At 42.1% G+C, this 22,335-nt stretch overlaps 1 protein-coding gene across 1 annotated transcript in view; it reads left to right on the forward strand.

Annotated features, from left to right (window-relative positions):
* LOC111962152 (ATP-binding cassette sub-family C member 8-like) overlaps positions 1-22,335 on the forward strand; it is a 141,341-nt gene that overhangs the window by 22,502 nt on the left and 96,504 nt on the right. The window contains 4 exon segments of the mRNA XM_070442952.1: positions 6,145-6,286; positions 8,186-8,307; positions 12,611-12,777; positions 19,909-20,151. Coding sequence (XP_070299053.1) covers positions 6,145-6,286; positions 8,186-8,307; positions 12,611-12,777; positions 19,909-20,151 — 674 coding nt within the window.

The following is a 22,335-nucleotide window of genomic DNA, read 5'->3' on the forward strand; positions in this document are numbered from 1 at the left end:
AGTGTGTCCCCAATGATAAAACCATTAACATTCTAATGGGAACATGACCCTAGGTGAAGCATGGTGGGGGTGGGAGGCTGGTTRGGACATATTCCAAGAAACCCCTCGTTGTGGGAAGCATTTTTATTTTTGACAAACAAATGTGACCTTTCTGCTGGAATTTAGACCTAGCGAGCAGGAGCTGGAGCCATAATCTACTGTAGGGTCGGGTTGCACATCCCTGCTCGCCTGCCAGTCTGTTCCACCTGGCTACCCCCTCCAATTCCACTGGTGTCATCATCACTGTGTGACCGGCCGGCCACCTCTGCGTCATCAATGTGTGACAAGTTCAATGTGTCCCYGTCCCAGTTGTTAAAGTTATTGTAATGTGCTGTGACTTTCTTCAGCTGTTATCATTCCTAGACCCAATTTGTGTCCCTGTGACTGCTGGTAAAGTGACTCTTACGTGCTTGGCTATGTGTCATCAGTGTGTGACTGACCAAGTCTCTATTTCCCTGTGACACTGTTAGAGAGAGGCTACATTACATCTGAAATTCAACGCTATTCCCTTTACAGTGCTCTACTGGCTCTGGACAAAATACTTGCATTCTACAGTTAATAGGGTACCATACCAGATTGGGATAAACCCATTACCTAGAAGGAAGATAAAAGATGGAGCTAGTACAAAGAAAGAGAGAGAGAGAGAGAAAGATAGATATAAAGAGGGGGAGGGGGATGAGAAAGAGCTTGASCGATTCATTGACGAGAGATACTTACGAGCTCAAGGAAACATGTCGCTGGTTTCGGAGGATTCGAGCACTGTTAAGGACAACAAACCCAATCAACAAAACATAGCAAAGCCAAGCGGTATCAACGATGGCATCAAACCATCCCCAAGCAAGAGGGCGTGAGTGGGCAGAGGTTTACTGATATGGATGTTGACTTGTTGAAATCCATCAATGAAAGCCTTGCCAAACGTGATATCTTGGTTATACCACGAGAGGACACCAATGCATTATGTGCCAGTCTAGAATTCAGCCAATGTCAGATTGATGATGTAAGGAAAAAGAACACAGTGCTGAAAGGTACTGTAGACTCTATTCCTGGCAAGGTGGAGGTGGTGCAAAGGGAGAACAAACAACTTAAAGAAACCTTGCTTGATGTACAACGTCGATCAATGCGGGACAATCTAATATTTTCAGGGATACCGGAGAATGACAACAGCAGAGGCTGTGAGGACACTGTCAGAGACTTTATGTCAACTCAACTGAAACTGCCCACTGATGTCGTGCGTAATGTCACTTTCTCTAGACTCCATAGAATGGGTAAGGCCTCTGGGAATAGGACACGGGCTCTTATTGATGGTTTGAACATTTTAAGCAACAGTAAATGGCGAGATTTTGGAATGAATGATCACTTCCCCACGGAGATCAATGAAAGGAGAAAAGAAACTGTATCCCATCATGAAGGAAAAGCGTTGCCTGAGTCAACGAGTCTCCTTGGTGATAGATCAACTTCACATSAACGGGCAACTGTATCGGGACTCTAGAGTAACTCCATGGCTATTTTAATCCAATGTTCAAATCTGAGTTTGTGTGTTGTAGTGTATCATGACAACTTCAACTATAACGAATACATGCTCTATTGATCTCCACTTGACAAGGAAAGGGTTGCATATAGCTGAAGTTAATGTATGTAGCCTTCCTAACAAAATACATGAGGTTTTTAAATTGGTCAACATAAATAATATTCATATTTTAGCTAGCCGTAAATGATGGGCAAATGAACATTCATGGATATAGTCTACTKAGAAGGGATAGGAATGGTGGGGGTGTAGCACTGTACATTCAGAATCATATACCTTTTAAGAGAAGGGATGACCTTAATGTATGTCAGATAGAGGCACTATGGGCTCAAGTATATCTGCCTCACCAGGCAGCCATATTGGTAGGATGTGTGTATAGACCTCCTAGCTCTAAGTTGTCCTATCTGGGTTTTGACCAGGCCACAGATAGTAACAGAGATGTATTTGTCTTGGGTGATTTTAATATAAATTGGAAGGATCATAATAATTCAAATATAACTTAATTCATGAGATATGCCGAGAGCTGTGGTTTGAAACAAATGGTTAATGATACTACTAGCTCATCAACTAAGTTAGGTYACCRTTCGGCATTGATCTAATCTTCTGTAATATCCCATAGAAATGCTTAAAAGACAGATCAATGCCATTAATATTGTGACCCTAACCATGAACACCAAGGTTCCAAAGAAACCCTCAAGGATTGTGGTCAAGATCATTTTATATATATTTTTTTAATCATGAGCTTTTTCAAAATTATTTGGCTGCTGTACCCTGAGAGCTGATTTATCTAGAGAATGATTAAATCACGCTACAGAATGTTTTATTGATTTGCTCACTGAGGTAATGGACCATCATGCCCCAGAAAGAAAGAGTACAGTTGGGGATAGGGTGGGGACTTGGGTGAGGCTTTTTCTCAAAGAAATATGGCAAAAGTCTTAGCAGCCAAATCTAAACTACAAATTGATTAACAGAGTTATAGAACACTGGGTAATTATGCAGTTAAATTAAATCGTAAGAAAAAAACTATTTTACAAAAATGCTTTTATTGATTGTAAAAAGGTATGGAATACAGTTAAGGGCTTGGTACATCTATCTCATCATGCCCATCTAGTGTGGAGGTTGACGGGAGAACAATAACAAAACCAGCTGATATTGCCAATAATTTTCCATATATTTTTTTTACCAAGAAAATTTATCTACTGAGCGATAGTGTAAATACCCATTCTTCCAAACAAGCTATTGTCCAATGGATTGATGATCATATTATGAGTGAAAAAAAACTGCTCTTTTAGTCTACGAATGGTGTCAGTAGACGAGGTGTTAAACYTATTGAAGTCATTACCCAATGGTAAATCTACAGGTTAAATCTTATGGACAATTTTTTACTTCGTTATGCTGCTCCCCAGGTTGCAGCTCCATTGAAATACATGTTTAATTGGTCACTGGAAAAGGGGACATTTGCACACGTATGGAAGCATGCTAAACTGTATCCAATCCAAGACAGCAAAGAACCCATTACTCCTGCCAATTGTCGACCAATCAGACTACTCCCTTCACTCAGTAAGATATTGGAGGGTATTATGAGTAGACAAATATGGGAGTATATGGAAAAGAATGATCTTATCACAGCCAATCAGCATGCTTATCACAAAAAGCATTGCACCACCACTGCATTGGTTGACATGACTGACCAGTGGCTCAATGCTATTGATAGTGGTTGTGGGTGTACTATTTTTAGATTTTACTGCAGCATTTTGATTTAGTGGATCATTAAATATTTGGTTTGAAGGAGGCAGCATTGAATTGGGTACAGTCATATCTAACTGACAGGAAACAGTTCACCTATATCAATGGGTCGTTTTCTTCCCCTCATGCGTTAAACCGTGGAATACCGCAGCTGCCTTGGGCCAATTCTCTATTTAATATATACCAACGACCTTCATTACTACAGTTTATACAGMAAGACAATCGGTTCAATAGGTACAGCAAGCTCTACAAGTATATCTGGGAAAATATCAAGGAATGGGTTTGTCTGAACCAACTTGTTTYGAACAGCAAGAAAACCAAGGTTTGTTGGTCTGTTCCAGCAGGAAAAGGCAAACAGCATGGGATACAATTAAGTATGGGGGGAGTACAAATTGAGGAAGTGGCAGAAACCACACGACTAGGAGTGCAGCTAGACACCTGCTTATCATGGTCGTCTCAAATAAATAATCTATGTAAAAATATTTTTTTTCAATGGCTATCAGAAGGATAGCTAAATATTTACCAGGAAAGATTCTTAAGCAAACAACCCAAACATTAATGGAGAGTCAGGTGAACTACTGTTCTGTGGTCTGGGGAAATGCATCAGCATGTTAAATTAGGAGGCTGCAGATTGCACAGAATAAAGCAGCAAGGATTTTTTAAGGTGGAGATATGGTTCTTCTGTTGTAGGTATGCTCAACAAGATAATAAAAAAAAAAAAACATGCTTATTTTATTTCACAATGTGCACCATTTAAAACGGCCAAACTCTATTCACAACAGTATTCAGTTGGTAAGAGACAGACATTCAGTAAATACTAGGAATAGACTGTCCACCATTTATGTGTTATCCAGACAGAAAAGAGAAATAGGCAAAATAACATTTTGATTTAGAGCAATAAAGAAATGTTATATTTTTTCTGAGCAAACCAGAAATATTTCAATATATAAATTCAAACAGTACTTTAGAACCATTTAAATATAATAAATTGGAAGGTTGTGCAGGATTATGATAGATGAAGGAATCAATCTCTCTTTTTAGACTGTTAGAGTATTTATCTGGTCAATATGTCAGTGTATTATGCCTGTTTGTAACAGTGTTATTATGTGAAAATGTGATTGTATTAGAAATTGTGTTTTAATGTTTAAGGACTCTTGGTTTAGTCCAAATGACGACTAAAAGAGAAAATCCTCCTCTCTCTCACTCATTCATTCTCCCTGTCACTCTGAGCCTGTGAGAGAATCTCAATTGCATTTCCTTGATCCCTTTGCACCCTCTCACCTCCTCAAAACCAATTGGATGAGAAGGTCAGAGGGAAGGTGCCTAGTGACCCTGAGAGATTAATCTCCCGCTCAGCCATGGGCGTCGTAATGTTTGCAGAGCTTCAGTTACACACACAGAATACTAATGTGTGTGTGCGCGCGCATGCATGCCAGCAGTGCTGACTGATTAACTTACCTCCCAACAGATATTATAATGTAATTAGTAGGGAGGTGTTGTCGGGAGCAGCAGTTGGATGCMTTGCTAAGGAAACCCATCGCAATTTGATTATTATGTCAGTTTTAATGATATAAGCATTTGGTCAGTTAGGACCAGGTGTTGTGTTTAATAACCCAGAGGTACAGTGAAATAAGCTGTTACGCTCCTTTTTAAAAGCAGATGTATCTGACCGGAGGGTACTGCCTGGCTCAACACCACGGTAGCCCATCGAGCGAAAGTCCAAGGTGTTAGGTTTTAGTAGCTCACTGTAATAAAAATACATACTCCAACAACACCGGTGGTCGAGACGCCTTCCGAAGCAGGTTGTTTGACCGAAACATTGGTAAATAAGATCCATTAAATGTCGGAAGCATCTAGATCCCCAATGTGCTGGAGTTTCTTTTCATCAAGCTGCATTTTACTCCGTGCACCTAGCAGCGCGTAAGGTGTGTGAGTAAATTTACTTCATAATAGCTTTTAAGAGCTAACTGGAATGGCGATCTCGGGCAAGGTACAGTAGCTTTGTTCTCTCTATCGAGACACGCCTAGCTGCAGGCCCCCGGGGGGTGACCCACCTCACAGTGAAGACCTTGACAGACTCGCCACTGACCCCCCTTTGATTACCTTTTAATCTACTCCKGTGACTCGCAGGGACAACTTTCTTGTTAGGCTCACAGTTTTTCGAGGTTGTACCGGGAGTCAGTAGAATTTGATCCTATCAGTTGTTAAGCCAAGGTCATGAATTGTATATCCGGAGTAATACACCCGAAGGGGACTTTGTGTATCCCCTCCATAGTCTCTACGGGAATCAACAGTCTGAATTGTCTTCCAGTGGAGGCTGCTGAGGGGAGGACGGCTCATAATAATGTCTGGAAAGGAGCGAATGGAATGGCATCAAACACATGGAACCCATGTTTCTGATGTATTTGACACTATTCCGCTCCAGCCATTACCACGAGCCCGTCCTCCCCAATTAAGGTGCCACCAACCTCCTGTGGTGTCTTCTTTTAGGCCGGTATTTTATCTGATCAGCGGTAGATCCACCTTATCGCACGCTTGACAATTAAATATACATTTTGATTGAGCCAACATATGTAGTGTTTACCATGAATGAGGTCTACGCGAACTCTGAAACATTGCCTTTAGAATGTGCATAGCTGAAAGAGCTTGATCGGATTGAATCCCGGCCATAGACAAGTAAAATGTATAATATTATTGCGGATGCTTAGTTGGGAATTGACTCTCACCTGCCCAACAGAGCAGATAAATGAGCTAAGTTAGACGGATGTCACGCTGTTCTCTGAAGCTAACTTCCTGTTTCCTGTGTCATTGTTGTGTTTGCTGTGTTCTGAAAGGCTGGGGCAGCCAGAGCTCCAAGGTGCACATCCACCACAGCACCTGGCTGCACTTCCCTGGTCACAACCTGCGCTGGCTCCTCACCTTCGTCCTCCTCTTCGTCCTGGTCTGTGAGATCGCAGAGGGCGTCGTCTCCGATGGGTGAGTCCATTCCCCCCGCTCTTCCACTGGAATCATGCCCCATGTTTGACGTCACCGACCCCCGCCGAGTAATATACAACGACCATATGTTACACCCCTGAAAAAAGCGGTAGAAAGAATCACGAGAGCTTGATACGGAAATTGGTACTCAGTGGAACGGTTAGTGCAATCATTTTACAACAGTAACACATTTATACCAGAACTACAGACTACAGAAATAGATTTTGTAGGGTACAAGGCTTTATTTCAAATCATAACAGCTATACACTGTTTACATCCACTTGAAACAAAATACTAATTTTCAATATAACTTGTTCGAAGCAAAGCTTTTACTCAGGTGAAAACCATAAGCTCAAATGTATCAACAGAGGCATAAAGTGTTTAAAAACAATACACAATTAATGCCGCAAAATAATCTTATTAACAGCGCAACACGTTTATTCACAATCCGAACATCAAAAATGGCAGCTACGTGCAGTACCCTCAGCAGTCAGTAACGAAGCTAAGCTGCAAACCGAGCACGGCCGTCATATTAACTTCTCTGCAAAACCTTAACTCCTCAATATGTTACTAAACAAACCTTAAACAACTCTGACCATGTTAGCAGTTATTACATTTAAATTTATTCTTTATTTATATCATCAATAACGTACTCTTGAGAAAAGGAGTTAGAAAGAATCACGGAAGAGCTGATAGCGCAGAATGTTACTCATGGAACGTTTTAGGTTGCAAGAGAAAAAGACCGCGAATTCTCCGTGGAACCTTGGGAGTGGAGGACCAGAGCAACGAATCTCAGGCTCCCATAGATTAAGAGCATTTAGTAGATCACAGATTGAACACTATTTATCCACACAACATAAAGGTAATGCGTTACACATCTCCTCTCACAATTCGTAACCCTTTGTATTGCTTGACGGATTTAACACGAATAATATAAATGTATCAATCTATCAACTAATACTGCAATGCATGGATCTTCTTAACCTTAATTGTTTTAAGATCCTCACCATACTATGAATTACTAATACTTTTTAATGCTATAACAGGCTATTAGTATTTTCCTTTAACCTGGCACACAGTACACCTTCCATAACATTGAACAAGAGTGGATCTTTAGCAAAGCTAGCAGTGTCATCAGACTTCTCATCTCCTCTGCTCCTCTCAATGACTGCTTCTGCTGTAGACTGTACTCTTTTCATAACTGTCCTCACTCCCCCCCAACTAGGTCACTAGGTTCTCTTCCTCCTCTGCACAAGTCTTACCTACTTTTATGGCAGCACTGTCAACTTTCTCCATTTAGTCTTCAATTTATCGGTCTTTCCCTCTTCTCACTCCACAATCCAATAGTGTGTGATTCACAAATGTAGGTCAAAGGTAAAATAATTACAGGAAATCAATCAGAGCCTTTACATTCCTTTGCCTCTGTCTCTCTCTCTCTCTTTCAGTCTTTCTCTCTCTCTCGTCTCGTGTATCTCTCTCTCTCTCTCTCTCTCTCTCTCTCTCTCTCTCTCTCTCGTTTTCAGTCTTTCTCTCTCACACCGGCTTTCACCTCTTCTCTTTCTCTTCTGTCCTTGTATGTTCTCCTCCTCTCAGGTTGATTGCCCACGCGTGTCCCCTATAGTCCCCTACACATGATTACTGTAGGATTGCCTGTCGACGCTGAGAGCATCTCCTATGCGTTTGTGAATTGATTGGAAGAGCTCTCCTCCTGCACTTTCACCCTATAATACCATTCACTATTGCACAATGTCTGCCTGCAGCTTTTATACGGCATTGAGTGTGTGTATAGAATGATTTTAACTTATCCAATTGGGATGTGTGTGTGTGTGTGTGTGCAGCTGTGCATGTGTGCATCTGTGTGTGCATTAAACCCCTTCTGTCCTGTGTGTGTTCTCCCAGGTTCACCCAGTCCCTCCACCTGCACCTGTACATGCCTGCAGGCCTGGCCTTCATGGCGGGGATCACCTCCATCATCTACTACCACAACATCGAGACCTCCAACTTCCCCAAGCTACTGCTAGGTATGGCTCCTTCAAAGTTTTCCAAGCACTTTACAGAGTGTGTGTATGCATACAGTGTGTTTGTGCGAGGGCGTGTGTGCGCGTCCGTACCGTGCAAATTATGCTAGAATGTGCACTTCAATGCACAGCTCACCTCGTTCTAGTGTTAAACATCCAAGCCTCCAACTTCAACTGCTGAAGTCTGCCTCCCTGTAGCGCAAAGATGCCTCCGACTGTAGAAGATGTCCCCAATTACTCTTACGTGTGAGAGCAACCTCTTGCTAGGCATTACTGAATGGTGGATAAACCATGACTCACTTGCAGGCTTGCTGGTCCCTAGGGTCTTCTAAGCCCAAATCAATACAATTCAAATGTAAGGAAGTCTTTTGTACAGCATTGTGAGTTTGTCTAAACCACAGGCATTAATGTCATGTTAAATCCAGATGCGTGGTTCATTTATATTCAGATGAGATGGGTTTTGCTCTAAAGCAGGGGTATTCAACTCTTACCCTACGAGGTCCGGAGCCTGCTGGTTTTCTGTTCTACCTGTTAATTGATTGCACAAACCTGGTGTCCCAGGTCTAAATCAGTCCCTGATTACAGGGGAACAAGTTTTTAAAAAGCAGTGGAGCTGGCTTCGAGGGCCASAGTTGAGTTTGAGGACTCTAAAGGTTGTAGGCAATTATCATTAAAGTGTAATTGCGTTAWTCTGATTGGATGGATATGAATTCTACTGCAGTTCGAGGCAGAAACCAAAGTAATAGAATATTCAATGTGTGTCCGTCAAGCAGGAGTCAGAGATCTGCTTTGTGTAATGATTTTATTCTTGTGTATTCCATACCGATATTAGGTTGAAAGGGGGTAGTTAAAAAAAATTATACGTTGTACTGTAGTTATCCTCATAAATCAGTAAGATTAAATAAGGCCATATAATAAAATTTAATGTTGAACATATTGATTTTTTTTTTAAAGTGAGATGAGTGAGTTAAAAAATACAATATCGACCTTGGTTCACTAATCAAAAGATGTTTGTCTCTTGGGGAGGTTAAAATAGGTGTAGTTCAGCCATAGCTCAAAATGAAGTTATTGTGTCTCTACTGGAAGCGAATGAGGACATTATTTGACTATAATCTTGCAATTTTTCAGTACAACTTTATTTTAAATAAAAATAAAGTGAAGAGGGGCACTACTTAATTACATTTTAAGTAGTGATACAAATGTCAGCTGAGAATATTAAGATGTACTGTACTTAAAAAGGATGCTTTCATGACATGGTACTGATGAGATTCTGCACAGCAAATTCTCCAGTGTTAAACAGTTTAAAATTGAACACTGATCCAGCCTCTATACACTGTAAAAACGTATTTAGGGACTTAGTAAATATTACCCCCCAAAATCTATGAGTTTCACATAAAAATGCAGGCTTCTGGTTCTGCTTCAATATTCCAATACCTTACTTCATTTTTTTATGTGCTCAAAAAGCATGACATTTGAAAATTCKAATTAAGTGATAATGCCCGAGAAGCCGGTGTTTGGAGGATATATTGGCACAGGTGTTAGGCCTGAGATGAAGTGGGGGGCCAGCATACCAGCCACAAAATGTGCTGGGGGAAAACATTTGTGCAAGGCCTGTTGTGACTAGAGATGAGTAATGTCTTCATACTTGATCGTGGGAAACTCTAGGGAAGTGCTTGTCCAGCWCAGTAAAGCCTCAAACATAAAKTATACGCAACAGTGAAATGGGCTACTTCTTATGTGAATTGGCGAGGAGGCTGAACACACCTCAATTCCAACTGTTAGAAAATAAAACTTGTTGGAAAATAATTWGAAATTGACAAGTTGAAATATAGCCTATAGATAATTAGCAGGCAGCGTCCCTTGGTTTGAGGGCATCGCGGGTTACTGTCCTGTTGCGTAACAATCATATGTTAGATGGTTTTTGCAGTAATACTTCCTTTGTCCTGTGGCTTTCATTACGTGAGATTCTAAGTGAATACTTTATCATAAAAATGTAATTCTTCAACACAATACAAGTAGTTAATAATRSCTTATTTTGAGGGCCTAGTTTTACCCTAATACAGTGGTCTGAATCTCATGGTTTTCAGGCCTGCAAGTCACATTATGATGGCTTGCAAAGTGATGTGTAATTCCTATTGGAATCCAGCCAGAGTGGGGATATTCAACATTTTCAATGTTTATTCACCCGCAACCTGAATTCAGGCTGACTGCTGGGATGGGGAGACAAAGATATGAGACAAGGAACAACCATTTCAGAAACCGGTGTAGTGAGTCCAAATAGCAGATTGGATTAGTTTAGAAAAATGTTATTTATATTTGAGTAGGATAAGATTAATGAATCAGTCAATGTACATGCAAAACCATAGATATGGTTTAACTCTGGTTAAGACCAACACTTGGGTTCTTTTACAACCATGTTACACTGAAAAATCAACAGTCGGTAACACTTGCCAATTTCCTGTGTGGTAATTACCAAATAAATATTTTTGTTGCATCATCGAGACATCGTCAAGCATCAACACTAATCTCTTCTGGTTGTTATTATTTGATAGCCAATATTCTCTGAAACAGAGAGGATCTATAAAATCCTATCAATAAATGCCATGTCCCAGCTCAGTCCATTGCCCTATGAGCACAAGACATTGAAAAGAATAYGTMTTTTTTGGTTGAAATKATGTATTTTCAATGTCTTGTGCTTACTAGGTGGTCTTTGTCGTTTCACRGTTCTCTCATCGTCAATGTTGACTTCTTTAATCATCCCCTCAGTTGCCATGTTCCTCCTCTACGTCTGATCACATACTTCTCTTCTCCTCCTCCTGCATCATTAACTCATCCGCGTACTGCCCGTGTTCGTTCACTCTTCCTCCAGTTCCCTCGTTCACATCAGTGCTTGAGCCTCAACCTCGATGCGCGGCCAATCGGTRTCAGTCGAGGGAGTGACCCCCACAGGCGGTATTTCTCGGACAGACTTTAATCTCTGATTACAGCTGGGGCTGAAGGGATGGATGGCCATAGACATGGAGAACATAGAAGGGATATGCTAATATGGCCATATGTCAAACGCCGTTATCCAGTCTCTCTTCTTACGGGATCTTTTTATATGTTCAGTGTATAAGGCCTTTGTGGGAATCAAACCCAYGACTAATTAGTAGTACTCACTCTCCGTCTGAAACTTTCCTTCACAACCGTCCTTCCAATCGATCACCTTTTCCATAGGCTTCTTATTGACTCTGCCTTCCATTCGAGATTTACAGTACAACTGCAGGCCTGACAAATACTGTAAGTCATTAACCTTCAAAACAGCCACAACAAACACACTGAAAGGACTTACACTGAGTGTACGAAACATTAAGAACACCTTCCTAATATTGTTGCACCCCCCCCTATAGAAAGGACTAATGTCGTTGGTTCGTTGACTGTGACTCACAATGGCAACCTGCTGCAACAGGATCTGAATCGACCCCGGCTTTCAATACTGAGTCCATTCTTTTCACTCTGTTTCTATGGATATTGAGCTTAACAACCAAGGACATACATCACTAAACAACTGGAAAGTCGAGGCGAGAGAGAAGGAGGGGAGGGAGGAAGGAAGAAAGAAAGGGAGGAGAAGAGAGCAAGGAGGGAGGGAGCGGGTGGAGGGGGAGGGGGAGGGGAGAGAACGTGAGTTGGTGTTTGAGATGCAGGCCACACTTCTGTTATGAACATCTGCGGACTTCATGGGGGAGGAAAAAGATCCCAAATCCCAGAATGTTTAGCATACTCCTACGAGACTCTGTTACCATGGTTTCTCTCCTATAAAACATCTAGAAAGGTGTGAAAAATTACATCGGTCAGGTCGTTTAGGATGTGTCTTGGGGATTTAGAATGGATGGCATCCGTGAGTGGGTTGTCTTTCCAACAGGTAGGCACAGTAATTCTGACAGTTATAGTACAGCTGTTCATTCTCTATTGTCACTGAGTTTTGAACACGAGCAGTTCTGTCAGAATTGCCATGACACAAAACGTAAACAAAACTGACAAAAGCAGAGGAAAGATGGGGAAAATTAATTAGAAAATGTATGATATGGATTCTAAATAATATGTATGACATTCACTTTGTAGATATACAGTTCACTCCTGATGCAGTGTGTACAGTTCACCAGAAACAAAATTCCTTTTACTTACTCTGGATATCTGCATAATCTGTTGGGAATGTATAGGACGTTCCTAACCCAATTGCATTCGTCCGGAGTTGACTTGAGATGACTGACGATTCCCTTTATGAGTCCTGAGATATTAAAACGTTCCTCTCTGATCCTCTCTAAAGCCCTACTCTTCTACTGGGTCTTGGCCTTTCTGATGAAAACCATCAAGTTTGCCAAGTACACGGAGCACGGCATCGGCCTGAGACAACTCCGCTACGGCATCACAGGACTCCTGGCCCTGCTCTACGGACTACTACTGGCTGTGGAGATCAACGTCATACTGGGCAGGGTGAGCAGCAGTGTGTGTGAGAGGGGGATGGTGTGCGTGTGCATGTATTTGTGTGTGTGTGTCATCCTAGTGTGTTTTGTGTGTACGGGCATCTGTTTTCCTCAGTATGTCTGGATGTCTCTGGATGTCTCTATCCTGTCTTTTTCCTGTCTTTTTCCTCTGCTTTCCTCTGCTCTCCCCTCTTTCGGTCTAGCATTTTCGTATGCTCCTGTATATTGGATGTTAAGTATTGCTGCCTACAGGCCTGTTTCTGAAGTAGATAGATGGCAGAATGTGCTAGGTTGTTGTGAATCGTACAGAGGCGTCATGCCCAAAGGGGGAACAAGGGCACGTGCCACCTCCAGATTTCTGCATGACGCCCCTGTATGACATCCGCTACTTGTCTCTAATTATAATAGGATGTTTATGATGGACTTGTTTGCCTGGATGTTTGAATGATTCATCATTTTAATCCGTTGGAGTTCTGTCTGGAGATTTTCTTCTGAAAGAATGGAGGATGTCTTGCTATTATGGTGATCAGGATCTCAAGCTTTTTCGTGTGCGCGTGTTGGATGACAACGACATATACTCGACGTGAGAATGGTATTCATGCGAGTGTGTGCGCATGCAGGTGGATTCATGTTTATGTTGTGAGGCGTCAGTCAGGATCTTCCCATTCACAGCAATCGCCTCTCCTCCTGGCACTATCCCACCTGGTCCATTTGTTCCCCTTTAGCATCCCATCTCGTGTTTGAGAGCAATCAGGCTCTTGGGCACTTGGCAATCATTGGCATTCTTCATTGGTTTGTATTGGTTAAGATTGGGACTAATCCAGCGGAGGCTCTTCAGAGTAGGAAAAGGGAGGACCATCCTTCTCAGTGAATTTCTTAAAATAAAACATTGAAAAACTAGACTAAAACATATTTACGTCACCAAATAATTGATTAATACACACTGTTTTGCAATGAAGGTCTACAGTAGCCTCAACAGCACTCTACAGTGTAACGTTACTTATTGTAGCGGGTTTACCAACGCATTAGTTCTATTAGCTATGTTGACTAGAATGTTACTTTAGCTAATATGGGGACAACGATGTAGGCTGTGTGTAGCGGTTATGATATGGTTTTGATTGGATAGGCTTTTTCGCCTGGACACATACAGCTGATGTGTTGTTCATTGAAGTCCACGAACGAAGGGAAAAGCTGAGAGGAGAGTGCATAGAGGCTAGAATGAATACTACGTTGCTGCTATGATCAGGGTTGTATTCATACTGCCGATTTTGTTGGAAAATATTTCTTAAATGGAAGCAAAACTAAACAGGGATGAAAATACCTGAATTTGTCCAATAGAAACTCTTGTTTTAAACTTTTGGACTAATGATTACAACCTAGATAAGCTAGATGCAGGCAAGARTGTGCAAGGCCTGTGTGCACCTAGGTTGTAAACTTTCATTCAGAGGCTAGGGTGTAGGGACATTTTTAGTATCATCTAGTAGCCTAAACCTATCTGTGATATTGAACCGAATGAATGGAATATGAATGCCAGTCATCCAACATGCTGTAATAGAATAAGGACATGTTCATGGAGGAAGAAAAAAATGGTCCTCCCTCATCATAAATGGCACTGACCGCCACTGTGGACTAATCTCAGCACTTATTCTAATTACAGTTTCTATTCATGATCACTAATGGGCAATTTTTTCAATGCCTTCATGATGCCTCGGGCTTCTACCAGAGCCATCAAACACAGAGTAGTCTATACATACATTCCTGTTTTGATAGAAGACTGTGTATAGAGAGCGTGTTGTATGTTGCATTGGCAACATCTACAGTCAGGAAAGACACATCTGTTGTGGAAGAGTCCKCTGAGTCCCAATGTACACGGACTAACTCTACACATATACAGTGGGGAGAACAAGTATTTGATACACYGCCGATTTTGCAGGTTTTCCTACTTACAAAGCATGTAGAGGTCTGTMAKTTTTATSATAGGTACACTTCAACTGTGAGAGACGGAATCTAAAACAAAAATCCAGAAAATCACATTGTATGATTTTTAAGTAATTAATTAGCATTTTATTGCATGACATAAGTATTTGATCACCTACCAACCAGTAAGAATTCCGGCTCTCACAGACCTGTTAGTTTTTCTTTAAGAAGCCCTCCTGTTCTCCACTCATTACCTGTATTAACTGCACCTGTTTGAACTCGTTACCTGTATAAAAGACACCTGTCCACACACTCAATCAAACAGACTCCAACCTCTCCACAATGGCCAAGACCAGAGAGCTGTGTAAGGACATCAGGGATAAAATTGTAGACCTGCACAAGGCTGGGATGGGCTACAGGACAATAGGCAAGCAGCTTGGTGAGAAGGCAACAACTGTTGGTGCAATTATTAGAAAATGGAAGAAGTTCAAGATGACGGTCAATCACCCTCGGTCTGGGGCTCCATGCAAGATCTCACCTCGTGGGGCATCAATGATCATGAGGAAGGTGAGGGATCAGCCCAGAACTACACGGCAGGACCTGGTCAATGACCTGAAGAGAGCTGGGACCACAGTCTCAAAGAAAACCATTCGTAACACACTATGCCGTCATGGATTAAAATCCTGCAGCTCACGCAAGGTCCCCCTGCTCAAGCCAGCGCATGTCCAGGCCCGTCTGAAGTTTGCCAATGACCATCTGCATGATTCAGAGGAGGAATGGGAGAAGGTCATGTGGTCTGATGAGACAAAAATAGAGCTTTTTGGTCTAAACTCCACTCGCCGTGTTTGGAGGAAGAAGAAGGATGAGTACAACCCCAAGAACACCATCCCAACCGTGAAGCATGGAGGTGGAAACATCATTATTTGGGGATGCTTTTCTGCAAAGGGGACAGGACGACTGCACCGTATTGAGGGGAGGATGGATGGGGCCATGTATCGCGAGATCTTGGCCAACAACCTCCTTCCCTCAGTAAGAGCATTGAAGATGGGTCGTGGCTGGGTCTTCCAGCATGACAACGACCCGAAACACACAGCCAGGGCAACTAAGGAGTGGCTCCGTAAGAAGCATCTCAAGGTCCTGGAGTGGCCTAGCCAGTCTCCAGACCTGAACCCAATAGAAAATCTTTGGAGGGAGCTGAAAGTCCGTATTGCCCAGCGACAGCYCCGAAACCTGAAGGATCTGGAGAAGGTCTGTATGGAGGAGTGGGCCAAAATCCCTGCTGCAGTGTGTGCAAACCTGGTCAAGAACTACAGGAAATGTATGATCTCTGTAATTGCAAACAAAGGTTTCTGTACCAAATATTAAGTTCTGCTTTTCTGATGTATCAAATACTTATGTCATGCAATAAAATGCAAATGAATTACTTAAAAATCATACAATGTGATTTTCAGGATTTTTGTTTTAGATTCCGTCTCGCACAGTTGAAGTGTACCTATGATAAAAATTACAGACCTCTACATGCTTTGTAAGTAGGAAAACCTGCAAAATCGGCAGTGTATCAAATACTTGTTCTCCCCACTGTACACTACATGACCGAAAAGTATGTGGACACCCGTTCGTCGAACATCTCATTCCAAAATCATGGCCATTAATATGGAGTTGGTTCCCCCTTTGCTGCTATAACAGCCTCCACTCTTCTGGGAACGCTTTCCACTAGATGTTGGAACATTTGCTGTGAGCACTTGCTTCCATTCAGCCACAAGAGCGTTAGTGAGGTCGGGCACTGATGTTGGGCGATTAGGCCTGGCTCGCAGTTGGAGTTCCAATTCATTTTGAAAGGTGTTAGATGGGATTGAGGTCAGGGCTCTGTGCAGGCCAGTCAAGTTCTTCCACACCAACCTCGACAAACCATTTCTGTATGGACCTTGTTTTGTGTACGGGGGCATTGTCATGCTGAAACAGGAAAGGGCCTTCCCCRAACTGTTGTTACAAAGTTGGAAGCACAGAATTATCTAGAATGTCATTGTAGGCTGTAGAGTTAAGAATTCCCTTCACTGGAACAAAGGGGCCTAGCCCGAACCATGAAAAACAGCCCCAGACTATTATTCCTCCTCCACCAAACTTTACAGTTGGCACTATACAATTAGGGTAGGTAGGGTTCTACTGGCATCCGCCAAGCCCAGATTTGTCTGTCGGACTGGCATATGGTGAAGCATGATTCATCACCCCAGAGAACGCGTTTCCACTGCTCCAGAGTTCAATGGTGGCAAGCTTTACATCACTCCGGCCGAAGCTCGGCATTGCACATGCTGATCTTAGGCTAGTGTGCAGCTGCTTGGCCATGGAAACCCATTTCATGAAGCTCCCGACGAACAGTTCTTGTGCTGAAGTTGCTTCCAGAGGCAGTTTGGAACTAGGTAGTTTGTGTTGCAACTGTGAGCTTGTGTGTCCTACCACTTCGCAGCTGAGCTGTTGTTGCTCCTAGACGTTTCTACTTCACAATACCAGCGTTTACAGTTGACCGGGGCAGCTCTAGCAGGGCAGAAATTAGCCGAACTGACTTGTTTGAAAGGTGGCATCCTATGATGATGCCACGTTGAAAGTCACTGAGGTCTTCAGTAATGCCATTCTACTGCCAATGTTTGTCTATGGAGATTGCATGGCTGTGCGCTTGATTTTATACACCTGCCAGCAACGGGTGTGGCTGACATGGCCAACTCCACTAATTTGAAGGGGTTTCCACATACTTTTGTGGAAATACAGTTAAAGTCGGAAGTTTACATATACCTTAGCCAAATACATTTAAACTCAGTTTTTCAAAATTCCTGACATTTAATCCTAGTACAAATTTCTTGTCTTAGGTCAGTTAGGATCACCACTTTATTTTAAGAATGTGAAATATCAGAATAATAGTAGAGATAATGATTTATTTCAGCTTTTATTTCTTTCATCAGATTCCCAGTGGGTCAGAAGTTTACATATACTCAATTAGTATTTGGTAGCATTGCCTTTAAATTGTTTAACTTGGGTCAAACGTTTCGGGTAGCCTTCCACAAGCTTCCCACAATAAGTTGGGTGAATTTTGGCCAATTCCTCCTGACAGAGCTGGTGTAACTGAATCAGGTGTGTAGGCCTCCTTGCTCGCACATGCTTTTTCAGTTCTGCCCACATCTTTTTTATGGGATTGAGGTCAGGGCTTTGTGATGGCCACTCCAATACCTTGACTTTGTTGTCCTTAAGGCATTTTGCCACAACTTTGGAAGTATGCTCGGGGTCATTGTCTATTTGGAAGACCCATTTGCTACCAAGCTTAACTTCCTGACTGATGTCTTGAGATGCTGCTTCAATATATCCACATAATTTTCCTACCTCATGATGCCATCTATTTTGTAAAGTGCTCCTGCAGCAAAGCACCCCACAACATGATGCTGCCACCCCCATGCTTCACAGTTGGGATGGTGTTCTTCGGCTTGCAAGCATCCCCCTTTTTCCTTCAAACATAACGATGGTCATTATGGCCAAACAGTTCTATTTTTGTTTCATCAGACCAGAGGACATTTCTCCAGTCTGGCTTTTTTATGGTGGTTTGGAGCAGTGGCTTCTTCCTTGCTGAGTGGCCATTCAGGTTATGTCGATATCGGACTAATTTTACTGTGGATATAGATATTTTTGTACCTGTTTCCTCCAGCATCTTCGCAAGGTCCTTTGCTTTTGTTCTGCGATTGATTTGCACTTTTCGCACCAAAGTATGTTCATCTCTAGGAGACAGAACGCGTTTCCTTCCTGAGCGGTATGACGGCTGCGTGGTCCCATGGTGTTTATACTTGTGTACTATTGTTTGTACTGATGAATGTGGTACCTTCAGGTGTTAGGAAATTGGCCCCAAGGATGAACCAGACTTGCGGAGGTCTATTTTTTTCTGAGGTCTTGGCTGATTTCTTGTGATCTTCCCATGATGTCAAGCAAAGAGGCACTGAGTTTGAAGGTAGGCCTTGAAATACATCCACAGGTATACCTTCAAGTGACTCAAAATATGTCAATCAGAAGCTTCTAAAGCCATGACATAATTTTCTGGAATTTTCCAAGCTGTTTAAAGGCACTGTCAACTTAGTGAATTATAAGTGAAATAATCTGTCTGTAAACAATTGTTGGAAAAATTACTTTTGTCATGCACAAAGTAGATGTCCTAAACGACTGCCCAAAACTATAGTTTGTTAACAAGAAATTTGTGGAGTGGTTAAAAAACGAGTTTTAATGACTCCAACCTAAGTGTATGTAAACTTCCGACTTCAACTGTATAGTGTATGCAAGCTTGCCTAACATGGTAACTGTGAGAAGACAACAAAGCACTTTTTATCATGCTGGAAGAGGTCTTTGTTGTTGTGCAGATAGTACGTTTCTGTGTTAGAGGGTTGGAAGTACTCTAGTAGTCTGTAGTAAGTATTTCAGCTTTTATTTTCATTTGTTGTTTTTTCCTCTAAAGCACATTGCGTTGCATTCCATGTCTAAAATGCGCATCGTTTATTTATGCAGATTTTTGAATATCTGCATGAAAATCTGTCGCCAATTGGTTGGAAACCTAGCTAGTGTTCGTTATTTGAAGTAACGCCTCTGTTGTTGTAATATCACAAATGGACGTGGCAGTTTCACCACTACAGATTCCAACTTTAAGAAACATTTCCTTTTTTAAGTTTTTGTTTTACCTGGTGGGCGTATTCTCTGTAAGTGTTTGGAAGTTATGTGTCTGTGCTGTATTTCTTCAGTAACCTAGTTTCCCCCCGAGTTGAGACTCTCACTGCTGAACTGAGCTGACTCTGTTACATTAGTGTTTCACTTTGTCGTCCAGTTTCAGCGCTCGGGGTACCAGGAGTGTGCCTCGTTCTTAGACCTAGTGCAGGCCATAATACTTCTCTTCAACAAAGCTCTAAAGCTGAATAGCTCAAGTGAACACAGTTTAGGGTTTCTTATTTCAGTGTGTGATACAGGGAGGCTTCGCCAAGGCATTGATGCATTCGCAAAGACGCGACCAGGCAACCCATAATTTAATACACAACAGAGCAAGCTTCCCTATCAGATTTGCGTAGTTCGTTTCGTTGTTCCCATTTGTATTCTAAGTTCTGAATATATTCATGATTTAGGCTCTTTCTCTTTTAGTGAATCGTCCATCTTTCTTTTTCTCTCTTCCCACTTGATAACCCCTCTCTCCCTCTGTCCCTCCCCACAGCGCTACCTGTGTTTCACTGAGGCTACGGACGTGAAACCCCCAGAGGACCTGCAGGACCTGGGGGTGAGGTTCCTGCAGCCCTTCGTCAACCTGCTGTCCAAGGCCACTTACTGGTGGATGAACACCTTCATCACGGCAGCCCACCGCCGCCCCATCGACCTCAAGGTCATCGGCAAGCTGCCCATCGCCATGCGAGCCCTCACCAACTATCTGAAGCTCCGCAAGGCTTTCGAGAGTCAGAGGGTAAAGGGAGTGAGTGAGTGAGTGAGTGAGTGAGTGAGTGAGATGGCAGCCAGTGGGCTGTAAGTTTTTGTAAAAACAATGGTCAAAAAAGATTACAGTAATAGTATTGGATACCGTAAAATACTGTATGGTAACATATTTTTTTACGGCTCAAATAAGCAAAGATAAATGACAGTTCATCATTACTTTAAGACATGAAGGTCAGTCAATGCGCAACATTTCAAGAACTTAAAGTTTCTTCAAGTGCAGTCGCAAAAACCATCAAGCTCTATGATGAAACTGGCTCTCATGAGGACTGCCATAAGGAAGACCCAGAGTTACCTCTGCTGCAGAGGATAAGTTCATTAGAGTTATCAGCCTCAGAAATTGCAGCCCAAATAAATGCTTCACAGAGTTCAAGTAACAGACACATCTCAACATCAACTGTTCAGAGGAGACTGTGTGAATCAGGCCTTCATGTTAGAATTTCTGCAAAGAAACCACTACGAAAGGACACCAATAAKAAGAAGAGACTTGCTTGAGTCAAGAAACACGAGCAATGGACATTAGACCAGTGGAAATTTGTCCTTTGGTCTGATGAGTCCAAATTTTGAGATTTCTGGTTCCAACCGCCGTGTCTTTGTGAGACGCAGAGTAGGTGAACGGATGATCTCCGCATTTGTGGTTCCCTCCGTGAAGCATGGAGGAGGAGGTGTGATGGTGTGGGGGTACTTTGCTGGTGACACTGTCAGTGATTTATTTTGAATTCAAGGCATGGCTACCACAGCATTATGCAGCGATACGCCATCCCATCTGGTTTGTGCTTAGTGGGACTATCATTTGTTTTTCAACAGGACAATGATCCCAACACACCTCCAGGCTGTGTAGGGTCTATTTGCCCAAGAAGGAGAGTGATGGAGTGCTGCATCAGATGACCTGGTTTCCACAGTCACCCGACCTCAACCCAATTGAGATGGTTTGGGATGAGTTGGACCGCAGTCCATATGTGTAATTTCATAGTTATGTCTTCACTATTATTCTACAATGTAGAAAATAGTAAAAAATAAAGAAAAACCCTTGAATAAGTTGGTGTGTCTAAACTTTTGACTTTTACTCTAAGTATTCAAACCCTTTGCTATGAGACCCGAAATTGAGCTCAGGTGCATMCTGTTTCCATTGATCATCCTTGAGATGTTTCTCCAACTTGATTGGAGTCCACCTGTGGTAAATTCAATTGATTGGACATGATTTGGAAAAGCACACACCTGTCTATATAAGGTCCCACAGTTGACAGTGCATGTCCTGTCTCTTATACACATCTAGATGTGTATAAGAGACAGCCTCTGAACGCTCCGAGAGCGAAGCGCTCTCAATTTACGAACTGACAATCTGACAATGCTCTGAGTTTACGAACACCCAAAGTGCACTCTGGCACTCCAGAACACACCCGTAGTATAAACCAGCCTTTAGTCTTGACATCTTTGGTTGTTTAGTATCTGTCTCTTATACACATCTAGATGTGTATAAGAGACAGGTTGTCGAACACCCAAAGTGCACTCTGGCACTCCAGAACACACCCGTAGTATAAACCAGCCTTTAGTCTTGACATCTTTGGTTGTTTAGTATATAGCCTCGCATGTGAATCCTTAAAGAGATGAGTGGGGCTAAAGYTTAATCGAGCCGGTCGGTGAGAAATGAGCAAACATTTCTAAAAATCTGTTTTTGCTTTGTCATTATGGGGTATTGTGTGTGTATATTGATGAGGGGAAAAAATAATATAATCAATTTTAGAACAAGGCTGTACTATAACAAAATGTGGAAAACATCAAGGGGTGCCTTTGGAACGTAATTCAGACTTTTTCCCCCCACATTTTGTTGTGCTACAGCCTAAATTTACAAATAGATTAAATGTAGATTTTTTTTTGTCACTGGCCTACACACAATACCCCATAATGTTAAAGTGGAATTATGTTTTTTGACATTTTTACAAATTAATTAAACATGGAAAGCTGAAATGTCTTGAGTCAAGTATTCAACCCCTTTGTTATGGCAARCCTAAATATGTTCAGGAGTAAATATGTGCCTAACTAGTCACATAATACGTTGCGTGGACTCTGTGCAATAATTGTGTTTAACTTGATTTGTTAATGACTACCTCATCTCTGTACCCCACACACACAATTATCTGTAGTCGAGCAGTGAATT

This window comes from Salvelinus sp. IW2-2015, linkage group LG4q.1:29, assembly GCF_002910315.2.
Source record: "Salvelinus sp. IW2-2015 linkage group LG4q.1:29, ASM291031v2, whole genome shotgun sequence".
NCBI classification, from domain to species: Eukaryota; Metazoa; Chordata; class Actinopteri; order Salmoniformes; family Salmonidae; genus Salvelinus; species Salvelinus sp. IW2-2015.